At 38.0% G+C, this 16,044-nt stretch overlaps 1 protein-coding gene across 4 annotated transcripts in view; it reads left to right on the top strand.

The window, feature by feature from the left end:
• Positions 1 to 16,044, top strand: part of ADK (adenosine kinase) — a 509,882-nt gene that overhangs the window by 18,312 nt on the left and 475,526 nt on the right. Inside the window, exon 1 of one of the 4 annotated variants that reach the window (XM_007467498.1) lies at positions 5,847 to 6,040. The exons of 2 other annotated variants lie outside the window; for them this stretch is intronic. In XM_007467498.1, the coding sequence (XP_007467560.1) occupies positions 6,027 to 6,040 (14 nt within the window). In that variant the 5' untranslated portion in view covers positions 5,847 to 6,026. Of the gene's footprint in view, positions 1 to 5,846; positions 6,041 to 16,044 lie in introns of those variants that run through there. One more of the 4 variants, XM_007467499.1, reaches the window with a different exon arrangement.

The following is a 16,044-nucleotide window of genomic DNA, read 5'->3' as shown; positions in this document are numbered from 1 at the left end:
TGGCTCGCGGGCTCTAGAGCACAGGCTCAGTAGTTGTGGCTCACGGGCTTAGTTGCTCCGTGGCATGTGGGATCTTCCCTGACCAGGGCTCGAACCCATTTCCCCTGCATTGGCAGGTGGATTCTTAACCACTGCACCACCAGGGAAGTCCCTGTCCTATACTTTTAGATTGGAAATTTTCTTTGACTTTTAAAGATTTGTGGTTCACTGAAAATATAGAAGCACTGTGTAGGTGTTCTTGGGAGGGAGTTTTGCTAAGAATTCTTAGTAAGTAAAGTTCAGTCAATCAAATGTTATTATATTCTTCAAATTCTCCTGGGAAATAAATTGTCAGGTTCCATTTAAAGATTATATTGTTTGAATATGTCACGTTAAAGTGAAATGTGACATAAGAATCTACCGATAATAATTAAAAGGAAATAAAAATAGTGAACCTCTTATAATATTTTTTGGGGTAATACATTTAGCAATGTTTATTTGAATAACTTTGTCCATAATGAAAGCTGAGTAAAATTGCGAGTGTTTTATTTTCATTAAAACTGATCAACTCTTAAAAAGGCAACCCAATTTGTATTGTCACAAGTGGACAGTTTTTTTCTTCCACTGTCCATTAAGAACTGAAATGGACCTGAGATGTCACCTGTAACAAACTACCTGGCATTTCAGATAAGGAAACTGATGGTCAAAGGACATACATTTTTTTGGTAGGCCTAGAATTAGAATTCCCATCTCTTTATTTCCCGGCTCCTGAACTTTACTCTGTGGCACTAATTATTTTAGGGAGACAAGTCTTAAGAAATTTTTCTTTTTGGAGTATGGTATAGATTGCTTTAAAATCTTATTTTATTAGTATTTTCTTTTTTAAAATATTTATTTATTTCGTTGCACCGGATCTTAGTTGTGGCAGGTGGGTTCCCCAGTTGCAGCATGTGAACTCTTAGCTGTGGCATGCATGTGAGATCTAGTTCCCCGACTAGGGCTTGAACCCTGGCCCCCTGCATTGGGAGTCTTAACCACTGTGCCACCAGGGAAGTCCCAGTATTTTCATTCATATGAAATGAGGAGATGTATTTTTAAGTAACATGCAGGGAAGATATTCCACATTCAATCTTGTGACAGCTGGCCTCTTAAAGGCTATGCAAAGCTCTAAAAGTGGTACTTATGCTTTTAATTTTTGTCAAGTTAAGATTTAAAATTAAACAAGAAAATCATAAAGACATTTTATTTTTGTTATTCCTGTCTTAAAGAATCTTTACACATGAAAAGATGAGACATTTGTAAAGTAAGCCTAATTCCTCTAAAAATAAGGGTAGTTTTGATGGTTGTGATTTAAAAAGACACAGGTTTTAAAAAAGAGCAGGAATAAGTTTTGTATTTTTAAATCATTTCAGAAAGACCATTAAAATTTAATAATACAAAAATTTTATGCTAATAAAACCAACATGTAGTAGAAAATTTATAAAGTAGATCAATATAAATAATAAAGTCAAAACGACACATAATTCTACTTTCCAGAGAATCCAGTAATAACATTTTGGTATGTTTCTTTCCATTCTTTTTTCTGTGTATATATGGCATATATATATTTTTTAACATAGTCAAGATTATACTCTACATTCCTTTTGTTGGATTGTTTTGCTTTTTTCACTTAAGGTTATATCATGAGCATTTTCCTCTGTCCTTAAAAAATCTATGAAAACATTTTATAGTAGCTTCATAACATTCTTCTGTAATTTATTTAACCATTACTCTATTTTTGCTTACTTAGGGATATGATAAATTTTTGCTATTAATGTGAAATGAATAACTAGGTATACACATCTTTGTTCATGTTCTATTTTATCAATGATAGTTGCCTATAAAGTGGAATTGGTGACACATTGCCACAAAGCTTTCTAGAAATGTACTAATATATGAAAATACTTGTTTTATTGCACACTTAACAAACTGGTTGTGTTTGAAGAGAACTTTGCTATTATTTTGGGTTTGGAAGCATTTGTTGAAAAGGTTAGTCTACATATTTGTTATGCTATCCGTAAACATATTTTTTTAACTATTTGGTGTTAGCTATCTAGGTGCTTTTAGTGGCAGACTAACCACATGATTAGATAAAGTAGATAGAATATTTACTTATCTATCTTTCCAAGAGCAAACTATTCTGACCCACTGATCTTGATTCAACTATTTGAATTAGAAGAAAGTTAATGAAGGTTAACAATTCAAATTGACTGCTTTTCCCTAAAGTGAAGAATAGGATTGAAATAAATTGCTTACAAAATTGATTGAAAGAGTTTTTTAGTGGTTACTCGGTAGCTAACTTTGTGTGTGTGTGTGTGTGTGTGTGTTTTTGAGAAAAATTGGGTGGAAGAGAAAAAAAGCATGAAAGACTGAGGAAAGGAACGTACTGTGAATTAAAAAAGCTGCTGCCTTTATTTGGAAAAACATGTCTTTTATCTCTACCTGATTGACTCAGAAAGAACAATCACACATGAGCCCTGTTTACTGAAATAGCATTTTTGTATCTGTACCTGCTGAAATGAACTGTTACCTAAGTACATTTTAAGTAATACACTTTTTGAAAGTTGTGTTGACTAATTATGAGTAAAACCCCCAAAGTTTTGATTGTTAGATGCAAAGTGTCACTTCTCAAAAATAAGTAGCTTTCTAAAAAATCTTTGAATGTGATATGGCTTTAATTTGATTGAATATTTGAGTATTGCAGGCTTTTTTCTATGTCCCTTAATGACATAGAATATACTGTATTTGTTAAAAAGCAAAGTTTCAAGTCTAGCTGTTTTGGTACCACAATTAATTTTTTGTTAAAAATCAAAAATAGGAGTCAACAAAGTATGTTAGGCATGAGTAAAAGTTCATTTATTTTTCACAAGGCCGAGTGCATGTTAGCTTTCATATCATGCTTCCCAGAGATGTAATTTTAAGAAGTGTGGTAACAACGAAGTAATAATCATGTCATGTGCTGAGGACTCTATTAGACTTTACTAGAATTAAGTTTTAATCTTCCCAGTGCCCTGAAAAGCATGTAATGTGTAAACCGAGGGACACATAGGTTAAGAACCAGCCCAAGATCATGCAGGAATTCAAGCAGGGGTTCCAAGTCACTTCTGTCTTGCTACCTTTACAATCTTGCTACTTCCCTTTACAACCTTGCTACTTAGCATGACCCACAGACCAGAAGCAATTGGCAAAATCTGGGAACATAAAGGAATGCAAAATCTTGACCATAGAGACTTGCTGAATCAAACCCTTATTTTAACAAGATCACTCAAGTGATGTGTATGTATATTAAAGTTTGAAAAGCACCGTACTCCATCCCATATTAAAAGTTACATGGAGGTTTTGAAATTTGTTCTAAGGATTATTCCTGGTGTTACTTTAGTTCATGTGGGTTATCTATTAACATTTTCCATGAGAGGAGGAGGCAAACCGTTGAATTAGTCAGTGTCTCCCCTGCTTCAAATTGCTATTCTGCTGCTGCTTTGATTCAGATCTTGTTTAATCCAGAGGAACAATTGACTACTTCTGCTTGTGGACATTTGGTCAAAGTCCCAATCAGCCAAGTATAGCTCTGTTTTTAGTAGCCTTTACTCATGGACTGAACACATCAAATTTATAGTACATGGCTTCATTCTAGATAGGATTTTCCAAACTAAAAAGAAAAATGCTAAAAAAAAAAAGCATTTTCAAAGGAAACTTGAAATCCTTTGGAATACTTGATGTTTCAGATGGTTAGTAAGGAATGATGGATTTGTATAAATTGGTCTCTAGTAATTTCATTTAGTGAGCATAATTATTCTGTCATGAGGCAATGATAGGTAAGAAAAAAGCAAGGCTAACATAGTAGAACAGCACTGTCAGGTAGAAATATAATACAAGACATAAAATTTAAAAATTTCTAGTAGCCACATTAAAAAGGTAAAAAGAAACAGCTTAAATTAATATATTTTATTTAACCCAGTGTAGCTAAGTATTATTTCAACATGTAATCAATACAAAATTTATTACTGAGATATTCTGTATTTTTTTTGTACTAAGTCTTGAAAAATTCAGTATGCATTTTATATTTACAGTGTCTCAGTTTGGATGCTAAATTTTTCAGTTAAAAGGTGAAATGTAGTGCAATGAAAACAAAATTGTGTTTAATGGAAAAATATTTTACCTTGCTTTTGGTTTTAAAATTTAAGCTAATTAAAATTAAATAAAAATTCAGTTCCTTCAGTCACAGTATGCAGAATTCAGTATCACATGTTGGATTGTGTGTGTGTGTTTTTTTTTTTTTTTAATTTACTTTATTATTTATTTATTTTTGGCTCGTTGGGTCTTCGTTGCTGTGTGGGCTTTCTCTAGTTGCCGCGAGCGGAGCTACTCTTTGTTGTGGTGCACGGGGCTTCCCATTGTGGTAGCTTCTTTTGTTGAAGATCGTGGCTCTAGGTGCGCAGGCTTCAGTAGTTGTGGCACGCCGGCCCAGTAGTTGCAGCTCCTGGGCTCTAGAACATAGGTTCAGTAGTTGTGGCTCACGGGTTTAGCTGCTCTGCAGCATGTTAGATCTTCCCCCATGGGGGCTTGAACCCATGTGTCCCGCAGTGGCAGGTGAATTCTTAACCACTGGGCCACCAGGGAAGCCCTGGATTGTGTTTCTAATGTAAGTGATTTCACACTTATGGACTTGATCACCATCCAGATGGTTAGTAAATGAATGCCACTGGAGGTTGTGGTCTGTTTATATAAATATTTGCACAGAGAATAAAGAGGGAATAAAAAAGCTATTTAGGTCATAAAGCGTTTACTGATTATCCTCCATTCTATCCTTCCTGCAGTTGGAATTGATTTACCTTTTTATTTATTTATTTATTTATTTATTTATTTATTTATTTATTTATGTTTGGCTGCGTTGGGTCTTGACACATCGAACCGTGTCCCCTGCATTGGCAGGCGGATTCTTAACCGCTGCACAAGGAAAGCCTTTTACCTTTTATTATTGGTTCAGAATCAGTTTCTTAAATCCTTTAACCCCCACTAAATTGTAAGGCTAGCTCCAAGAGTTAGGGTTCTTCCATTTTTTTCCCTATGCCATTAGATGCTTACTTCAGAGCGCTTCGTACTTTTCAGAAAAGTGAGGAAGTCTGACAATTAGTGTGTCAAGCAGGATAGTCTGAGTGGGCTAGTTTGGCCCAGAGGTTTTAAAACTTTACACGTGTACCTGGATCACCCGGGAACTTGCTAAAAATACCAATTTATGGCCCTCACCTTTCTAGGTTCTGATTCACAGGTTTATAATGACACTGTGGACACTTCTGTATTAAATAACCTGTTTTAAGTGTTTCTGAAGTTCAAAAACGTTTAGGGACCACAAGACTCAGCATTTGACTCTTAAAGGCTGCGAGTTCGAATTAAGACATGTGCTGCTGTTGCCACGCGATCGATTCTACCCAGGCTGAAGTTTCCCAGACGGCTGCTGCTTTTCTGCAGATGGGTCTTCAGGCTGTTAAACCCCATCCCCGAAGACTGCCCTGACTCCGTCCCAGTCCCAAGTCCTGTTAAGGCGACCTGGGCTGGCCGAGGTAGACAGGGCCTTGTGACTGATAAGCCGGTTGCCTTTCGGAGCGGCCATTTTTGAGGCGGGCACCCATCCTCGTGCCCCGTAAGCCAGGAGTAGGGGGTGGGGGGACTCCGTTACCAGGACTCAAGATGGCCACCGCGCCCGCTAGCCAGCCCGCTAGCCCGCGCGCCGGCACGAGACGCGCGGGCGGCTTGCAGTTGCCCGAGGCGGCCTGGGCTAGTCTTGGGCCGCGGGCCCGGGGCGGAGCGCCCGCCCCTTCCGGGATCGGCCAATCAGCGCGTGCGGCCGGCTCAGCGGGGTCCGCCCGCGCGCCGGCTATGTGAGGACGCGCTCCCCGTCGCTGAGTGCCTGAGCCCAGGAGCAGTGGCTGTGGTACCTGCTGCTGCCGCCCGTGCGGACGCAGAGCATCGGACGCGAACGCTGTTGCGTGGGGCAAGAAGGTTAAGCCATGACGGCCATCAGGTAATGAGACAGAGCGGCAGCCTAAACTGCGCGCTTGATGGGCATTAGCCTCCTGGGTGCTGGAGAACTGTCGCCCCTTCTGTTGGGTGTTGTGGAGCCTCCCAGTGCCACCGGTCCGCCTCATGTTGGAGGCTCTCTCTGCACTTTTCATTTGGTCATTTCTGCCTTCCTCAGAAGTTTTGGGGGCTGAGGCACATGGCGGAGCCCTGCGAGCAGCCGCACCGCTGAGGTGACCCTTACCCAGATTACAGGGTTTGAAGCTTGCAGGTGAGCGTAGTGGGTTTCTTGTGAAAATGTAGCTATTTTCCCTCCCCCGGGATAGCCCGAGGCCTGGTGAAGTGTGACGTGCACAGGGCGTGTCCATGCCCGCGTGTCATGCCCTCTGACAACTTCGTTTGTGGCCCAGTGCAGACCTGCAAAGTTGGCCCTTTGATGCAGGTAGATTGCCCCCAAGTTGTGAAATTGTGTGTCCCAAAAATGTTTGCTTATGACTGGAATTAGTACTCTGGTTCCCCAGGTACCATCTGTTTACCTGCTTTTATCTGAGTGTCACACGCAATGTGGGTTTCATGAGGTAGTAGGTATACAATGAGAGCAATAAAAGAGAGGCTTCCTTCAATTGCTCTTCCAGAGTTTGGAAGGTTCTTTTTTGGTAATGGCGACAGGATAATGGCCCTGTCCAATGTCTGCGGGTAGCATTGACTGAATGTTTACCTTATGCTGATGAAACTATTTATAAAAAGAGGTAAATTGCCTTATTTACTCAGTGTTCTGAACTGCCTCTTTTAAAGTAGACCTTGGCCTTCATTGTCCCAGAGAGAGGGAGGCCCCAGCACAAATGTGAAGAGAATAAAATTAGTTAAATTTTGGTCTGTGAGCTTCCAGCAGCCTAAATCATGGTGATTTAATGGTTTCTCAGTGGTGAATTTGACTACACAATGTTTAAGAAATGACTTGAGAACCTGACTCTCAGGGAAGTTAAAGTAAGACGTAACTATGCTGAACTGGGATGCAGTTTCTCTTAAATTGTGTAATTCTATATTAACACAAAGAGTATTAACTCATTATGCAGAAGGAGGAATTGGGGTACTGAAATGTGGAGATCAACGTGGAAAGATTTCACAGTAAATTGTATTGGGACATATAAGTCTAGCTTTTAATGCTAACAGTATTTTACGATGAATTAGGATTATGCTGTTAAACCTAGTCAGTGTTCCCTCTCCCCACTCCCAACTCCCATCATTGTAGCCGGCTACTAATTAGGAGTGTGGGTCAAATACTGTCTATGTTAAGGGTCACTTTTTATGTGGACTCGATATTAATCCATCATCGTATTCCTGGCTACTCTGCAGTGGAGAAAAACCCAAATATAAAGCTTCTGCTGCTTGGCCAGTGACAGTAGGATGTATTTTTTAAGGTAGGGATTGAATGGTGGTTGTATTAAAATTTAAAGGTTAATACCAGCCTTATTTGACTTGTAGAAGGATAGATAACTACTAATAGTTACATTTATCCTTGTTTCTTCAGATGTTAGTCTACATTTTACATAGACTTCAACTATAGTGACATGACTCAAAAAAAGATTTTTAGATACTGTCTAAACCCAGCTACCACATTTATACCTGAGGAAACTGAGACCAAGAAGACTTGAGTGCCTTGTGTAAAATCAGTTAGTGGCAGAGTTAGGAACTGAATCCAGATATCCATTATACAGTGCTCTGCATGACACCTTTATAAAAACAACATACTACTTAAATTTCCTGAAAAAGCTGCTTCTGTGAACAAAAATTTTAGAGTATTCTGAGAGACAACTATAGTAACTCTTGCTTTCCTGTAGTCCTCCAAGGAACTTAATAACTTAGGTTTAGGAGTAGGCAGGGAGACTGCTGAATTTGAAGCAACTCTATATATGTGATGACAGTTTTAAATGGTTTGGTAATCCTACAGATACCAGCTGGTTCCCAGTGAGGACTGCATTTAATGCAGTTTTATCATACCTTTAGTTTTCACGTTTATGATGTTAGGCATATACCCATTTTATACCCAGTTTAACGGTAGCTGAAAGGATGGGTACTGCTTACTTGCTTTTAATACTGATGAGGAGAATGATCAAGATCCCCAAGCTATCAAAATCTGACTTTGTGTCCATTGTTGTTTTTTATACCACCCTTAAAATAATTGCTGCTAAATATAGTAATATGTGACTCCTCACAATGACTACGACAGAATACATTAATAGGATTGGAAACCAGTGAGGGCCAGTGGTCAACATATCTAGGTTCTAATTGAGGGTATTTTTCTGAGTTACTGATCTTCTTTTTCTCTCCTTTCCTTCTCTGGACATTTGTTTAATGAAATACTCAGTGATGGTGATACAAATATGTATTCCACAGCGTTGCTGGTTAGATATGAAAGTGTTCTTATATTTTAAGGTGTTTTATAAATGGAGTATTCTCTTCTTGTTGAAAGCAATTTGGTCCCCTTAGAGAATGGTGTCGTCTGAAAATAAATGTTTAAATCTTAGATTTTTTAAGCAGGAAGTGAACTGACATAATTCCCTCATTTTACAGTTGAAGAAACTGAAGCCAAGAGATACTGTGATTTGTTCAGGTTCACACAAGTAGTTGCATTATCTTGAACTAGAACCCAGCTCTCTAGGTACCTAGTTCAGTGCCCTTTCCGGTGTAGCATTCAGCTATTAGGAATTCCTAAATATGATTTAAATCAAAAGAATTTAAAAAAATTTAAAATCTTTGAATAAATTTGGCTGGAGAATTTGACTGTCTCTTTGACTTTTACTATTATTTGTATTCTACTCTACTACACCATTACTAATGAAGAGTTTACAGCCTGTAAAACCGATTATCAGATTACGTATATCAGATTCCAGCTTGTCTTCATGTGAGAAATGATAAAACATTTTTAATTGCCCCAACAGGAAAGTTGACCCTTGAGTTAAAATTCTGGAGGCATAGGAAAATGTAGAATGTCAGGACTAGAAGAGAATCTTAGAGAGCATTTTACTTTTTCTTTTCCTCTTAATTTTTTTTTTAATTTTATTTATTTTTGGCTGCGTTGGCTCTTAGTTGCTGTGCGCGGGCTTTCCTCTAGTTGTGGCGAGCGGGTGCTATTCTTTGTTGTGGTGCAGTGGCTTCTCTTGTTGTGGAACACGGGCTCTAGGTACGTGGGCTTCAGTAGTTGGGGCACGTGGGCTCAGTAGTTGTGGCTCGCGGGCTCTAGAACACAGGCTCAGTAGTTGTGGCGCACGGGCTTAGTTGCTCGGTGGCATGTGGGATCTTCCCCGACCAGGGATTGAACCCTTGTCCCTTGCATCGGCAGGTGGATTCTTAACCACTGCACCACCAGGGAAGTCACCATTTTACTCTTTTTCTTTCTCTATACTGGACCTTGAGGCCCAAAGTGAAGTGATATATCCTAGTTTGGCAATGATAGAGCTTAAGAGAGAATTTAGGTCTCCTAACTCCTACATTATGCACTTTTAACTGAGCCAACAGTATTTCAAAATACTCCTATGAATATTGCCTTCCTGACATGAATGTCTCATCTGGTTTTGGGCATTGCTTACAGCTTGAGTTTGTGCCAGGGAAGACTGGGAAAATGAGGTAGGGAGACACGGAGAGTGTTTGCTGTAGAGCTGAGGAACCCAATTCTTTGGCTTTCCCAGACAGGTCAGGTTTGGTTTAAGACTATTCTGGGACTTGACATGACTGCCCTAAATGATAATTCTGTAACCACTTCTGTGGGTTAAGCCTACATTGGGAAATTTATGTGGGCTGTGGGTGGGGTCCTAGGGTATTTTTCTCCTAACACTCAAGACTTTGAGGTACATCCAGTAGGATCTGCCAAGCTACTCAGATGGAGAACATTCATATTGAGACTAAATTCTGGCTAAGACTGAAACTGCCTTGTTTTGTTGATTTGGTTTCTTTAGAGCCTTTAAACAGAATTTTCAAACTCATTTTCAGGACTTGTGTCTTAAGAATTATAAATTTCATATTACTGTACAAACTTTTTTATGCCATGAGACTTCTTAGTGAGGCTAATGAATTTTTAAAATAAAATGAAAAATGAAATTGTTTCATTTATGAAATATTTTGGAGAACTAAAGCAGGAATCCTTCCTTTGGAGAACTGCAATGTCAGCTGTTAATACTTATTTATAAATAGGTCATCTTTGTTTGAAAAAGCATACAAGGTTTTCTAATTCCAAATCTTTCCAGCCACAGTATTGCTATATTAAGCAGAACTGTCAAAGATGAAATGGAACCAAAATGTCTAGACTGTTTAAATGTTAACCCTTTCCTGTAACATTGGTTAACAATCACGCCTATTTACCTCTTCGTACCTACTCAGTTTTAAAATGTTATTTTAAAAAATACTGTAATAAAACATAAGTCTGAATTCTATTTTCACATAGCATAGCTGGCTTATAAATAGGGTGACCATATGTCCCAGTTTGTCCAAGACAGTCCTGGATCATGCCTTTTATCCTGGCATAATTATTTATAGCTCTTTATTCTCAAAAGTATCCCATTTGGATAATAAATTATCTAGTCACCTACTTACACACTATAATAATTTTGTTGTAGTAGATTTTGGTTGTTGAAATGTTACTTGAAATACGACCATAAGATGATGGAATATTAGCTTATTTTGGCTAGATTTGGATATTTTTCATTGGTCGGACATTTTTATTGTGTTGAGAGTTCTTACTGTCTCAGAGTAGTATATTGAACAAGAAAGCACATGATTTGAAGTTAGGTATCATTGATTTGTTGTCTGTCTTTGGCAGGTTATAGAACTTTGCTGAACCTTTTGTTTCTCTTAAACAGATAATAGCAATACCTACACTACAGGGTTATTGTGAGGATTTAAAGGCAATAACATACATAAAAATGCTTTATAAGCTGCAAATTGCTATGTAAGTGTTAGTCATTAGTATGTCTCACATGTGCTCCTGAAAGTTGAATTTTAAATTAATGATTTTATCTTGTTTAGGGAACCTTGCTATTTAATAGCACAATCTTTTAGAAGTGTTTTTACTGTAATGGGGAGCAGGGAAATAATCGTTGGAGATATATGTGTCTTTGAGGTTTTCTGGGGGGGAGGGGCAGGAGTTTCAGCATATTTGTATGCTGAAAAGAATGATCCAGTAGAAAGTGAAGAAACAGATGATGCTGGATAGAGGGAAGAGATTATTTCCTTGAGTTTGCGAGAAGGCATGCCAGTATGCACAGGCTTAAATGGAAGGACTGGCCTTACATGGCCTAAGGGACACAAATATTTTCCTAGTTTGTTTACTTTTAAAAAAATGCCAACAATATAATTCATATGTAGTAAAATCACAGATCCTAAGTTCACTGTATTTTGGGGGAAAAAAAAGTATTTATGTAAAACACCATCCAGATCAACTTACAAGACATGTTCATCTCCTAGAAAGTTCTTTCCTGCCTCTTTTCTTTTTTAAAAAATATTTATTTATGTATGTATGTATTTATTTATTTTGGCTGCACCTGGTCTTAGTTGCTGCATGTGGGCTTCTTAGTTGCTACATGCGAACTCTTAGTTGCCGGCATGCATAGGGGATCTAGTTCCCTGACCAGGGATTGAACCTGGGCCCCCTGCATTGGGAACCCGGAATCTTACCCACTGGACCACCAGGGAAGTCCCTTCTGCCTCTTTTCAATCAATCTCATTCCCTGCACCATCCAGGCAATCATTTTCTGGCTTCTATTAGTAGAGATTAGTTTTGTATATTCTATAACTTCATATAAATGGAATCATAGGGTAAGTACTATTTGTGTCTGATTACTTTTATCTGATTACTGTTGTTCAGTAAGAATTTTGATATTCATCCATTTTGATGTGTGTGTTAATAGTTTGTTCCTTTTCACTGCTGAGTAGATTCCATTATATGGATATAGCAACAATTCTGTTGATGGACTTTGGCTTGTTTTCAGGGTTTGGTTGTTATAAATGAAGCTGCCATGAACATTCGTGTGGTTGTGGGTAAATGCCCAGGTGTGGAATTGCTGTGTTCTAGGGTAGATGTATGTTTAACTTCAGAAACCACCAAACTGTTTTCTAAAATAGAAAACAAAATACTTTAAGCATTCAGTGTTATAAGAGTTCCAGTTACTCCACTTTCTTGACAGTGTTTGGCATTTTTGATTTTAGCCATTCTGATGGACGTGTAGTTACATTTCATTGTAGTTTTAGTTCATTGATTGCTAATAATGTGATTATAGACCATTTGCTTATCTTTTCTTTAGAACTGCCAGTTCAAGTCTTACCCATATTTGTAAATATGGTATTTGTAAATATAAGTTGTCTTTTTGTTGCTGATTTGTAATTCTTTCAATACTTCAGATATAAGTTATTTGTTAGATATTACAAACAAACATACATACCTTCCTATGTAGCAAATATTTTCTCCCTGAGCCATGTCTTTTCATTTTCGTAACAGTGTCTTTTGGGAGCAGAAGTTTTAAAATTTGAAATTGAATTCATTGATTTATTTTATGTTTATTACCTTTTGGGTTCTTAGAAATCTTTCCTTCTTCTATCCCAAGGTTGTGAAACTATTCTCTTACGTTTGCTTCTGGAAGCCTTGTAGTTTCAACCTTCACATTTAGGTCTAAGATCCTTCTTAAGCTGATTTTTTGCTATGATGTAAGGGTTTCCTCAAAAGGATTTTCAGTCAATAGATTAGATAGAGGTAGGATTTTTTCTGGACTCACTCTTCTCATCTGTTGACCTATTTGTATATTGTTACACCAATACCACAATTTCTTAATTATTGTAGCTTTGTAAGCTTGGTACTGTTTCTTTAAATTTTTGATAGAATTCAGCAGTGAAGCCAACTGGGCCTGGAATATCTTTTGGATGAAGGGGTGAAAGGTTTTAAATTACAAATTTCAATTTCTTATTAAAGAAATGATAAATGAGTATTCAGATTTAACATTTTTCCTGTGTCAGCTGCATTTTTAAAGAAATTTATTCAGAATTGTTGGATTGTTAAAAAGATGTTCATAGTATACTATTACTGCCTGTAGGAACTGTTTTATGTCCCCTTTTTCATTCCTGGTATTAGTACTCCTCCCATGCCTTTTTTTTTTTTTTTTTTTTAACTTTTTGGGATCAGTCTTGTTAGGGGTTTATCAAATGTATTAATCTTCTCAAAAGCCCAGATTTGGGTTTTGTTGAACTTCTGTTTTGGTAATAGTTTTCTGTTTCATTCATTCATTCATTTATTTAATCTATTTCATTTATTTTTGCTGTCATATTTTTATTTTCTTGCTTCTGCTCTTTGGGATTTAATTTACTCTTTTTCCATTTTGTTTTGAGTTAGAAGTTTAGACCATTGATTTTAAACCTTTCTTGTTTTCTAACATGTGCATTTCATATATAAAATGTTCCCCTCTCAGTACTTTTTTAACTAAGTAGTTGTGGTGCATGGGCTTAGCTGCTTTGCGGCATGTGGGATCTTCTTGGACCAGGGCTTGAACCTGTGCCCTCTGTATTGGCAGGTGGATTCTTAACCACTGTGCCACCAGGGAAGCCCTACATGTGTTTTTAAAGTCTTTAATTTCACTCAGCAATATTTTGAGGTTTTCAGTGTAGTTGTTTTACACATCGTTTATTCAGTAAATGAATATTGCAAAAAAAATTGCAGTTGTTGGGTGTATTGTTCTATAAATACCAATTAGTTTAATTGTTTTATTTACTTAATTATTAACTAATTATTATTATTAAATTGTGATATAATTCACATGCCATAAAATGTACCATTTAAAACTGTACAGCTCAGTGGTTTTTAGGATATTCACAGGATTTTGCCTCCATCACTACTATCTAATTTCAGAACTTTTCCATCATTCCCCAAATGAAGCCTCATACCTGTTAGTAATTACTCTCCATTTCCCCTGCCCATCCCCTGGTAACCACTAATCTACATTGTCTCTTTGAATTTGCCGTATTCTGGACATTTCATAAGTGGAATCATATATTTGGGCTTTTGTGCCTGGCTTCCTTCACTGAGTATAATGTTTTCAAAGTTCATCTATGTTGTTATATGTATCAGTATTTCATTCCTTGTTATGGCTGGATAATATTCCATTGTATGTATAGACCACATTTTGTTTATCCATCAGTTGATGGATATTTTTATTTCCACTTTTTGGCTGTTATGAATAATGCTGCTATAAACATTCATGTCCAAGTGTTTGTGATGTCACATGTTTTTTTTTTTTTTTGTGGTACACGGGCCTCTCACTGTTGTGGCCTCTCCCGTTGCGGAGCACAGGCTCTGGACACGCAGGCTCAGCGGCTATGGCTCGCGGGCCCAGCTGCTCCGCGGCATCTTCCCGGACCGGAGCACGAATCCATGTACTCTGCATCGGCAGGCGGACTCTCAACCACTGCGCCACCAGGGAAGCCCTGTCACGTGTTTTAATTTCTCCTGAGTATATACTTAGGAGTGGAATTGCTGGGTCATATGGTAACTTTATGTTTATTTTTTTGAAGAATTGCCAAACTTTTTTGTCAAGCTGGCAGCATCATTTTATGTCTCCACCAGCAATGTGGATTCCAATTTTTCTGCGTTCTTGCCAATACTTGTTTTTGTCTAGCAGTATCTGCCGAGAGGCTGTATGTGCTTGATGAGGCATACCTTCAGTGCCCAGCCAGGCTTACAATGCTGCCATAGCCTCTATTTCCTGCTTGTGCAGAGCCTCATGCTCAGAGATGATTGCTTAGTACCTTTTCGGGTCTTTCTTGAGCATGCCCACAGGCCAGGGCACATGTACAATACATGGTCTCCTAGATTCTCAGGAATATTCAGAACTTTTCAAAACCCCTTATGGATATCTCATGCCCCACTTTTCCTTTTAAGTTTTTTTGGTTAGCTGCTTGTTTGTCCCAACTGCTTCAGATGGCTGGGGTGTTAATTGCAGCCAATTGTTTTTGACAAATGCCCCCGGGGGAAAAGGCTGTTAGTACTGGGGAAACTCTGAGTCAGGTCAAATAATGAGAAATCTTGGAGTAGGAGTTTTTCGGGTAACTGCCAGTAAGCTCAAATAATAGCACTTTTCTGAAAATGGGGCTTTGAAAGAGCTCCAGTTCTGTTCCAGCTCATCCAGTGGCTGGTAGGCCCCTGGTTTCCACTGTGCTTTGGGGCTGTTGCTTTTAAGGCTGCCTTGGAGCTGGTTAGGGGGGATGGGGATAGGGCAAGTTAAAATGCCACAAAGCTTGCTGTTTTTACTGAGATTCAGCCTTTTTTTCCCCTTGAATAAATGCTCCTCAGGTGTTGCAAGCCTTTGGTTAATATGTGGAGTTCTGAAAGTGTTGATTTTGACTTTTTTTGCTAGTGTTCTTGTTGCTTTTATGGAAGAGAGGATTTTTGGAGGCCTTTATTCTGCCATTCCTGATGTTATCACCCTAATTGTTTCTTAAACATTTAAAAATATTCTTACTTTTTCTTTCTTTTAAAAGTTTGTTTTTGTTTTTTGATTTTGAACGACTCGCAAGAAGTTGGAAAAAGAGTACAGAGAGTTCCTATGTACTCTTCACCCAACTTCCCCCAATGATAAATCTTATAAAACCACAGTATCTTAGCAAAACCAGGAAATTGATGTTGGTATAGTACTATTAAGTTGACTGTAGATGTTATTAGAATATCACCAGTCTTTGCATACACTGTCTTTTATTGACATGGTGGTGGTGTGTAGTTCCTCGAAATTTTATCATGTCCAGATTCCAGATTAACACAATTAGGGTATTAAACTGTTCTGTCACCACAAAGAAACTCCTTTGTGTTATCCCTATATGGTCACACCCTCCCCCCCAGCCTTAACAGTTGGCAACTCTTGATCCGTTCTCAATGTAATTTTGTCATTTTGAGAGTGGTATATAAATTGAATTTTACAGTAGGTAACACATAAATAAGGCTTTTATTTTCACTCACTACAGTGCCTTTGAGATCCA

The sequence above is a fragment of the Lipotes vexillifer genome, unplaced genomic scaffold (genome assembly GCF_000442215.2).
Source record: "Lipotes vexillifer unplaced genomic scaffold, Lipotes_vexillifer_v1.1 scaffold865, whole genome shotgun sequence".
Taxonomy (NCBI): Eukaryota; Metazoa; Chordata; class Mammalia; order Artiodactyla; family Lipotidae; genus Lipotes; species Lipotes vexillifer.
This window is presented reverse-complemented; position numbering and strand designations above follow the sequence as displayed.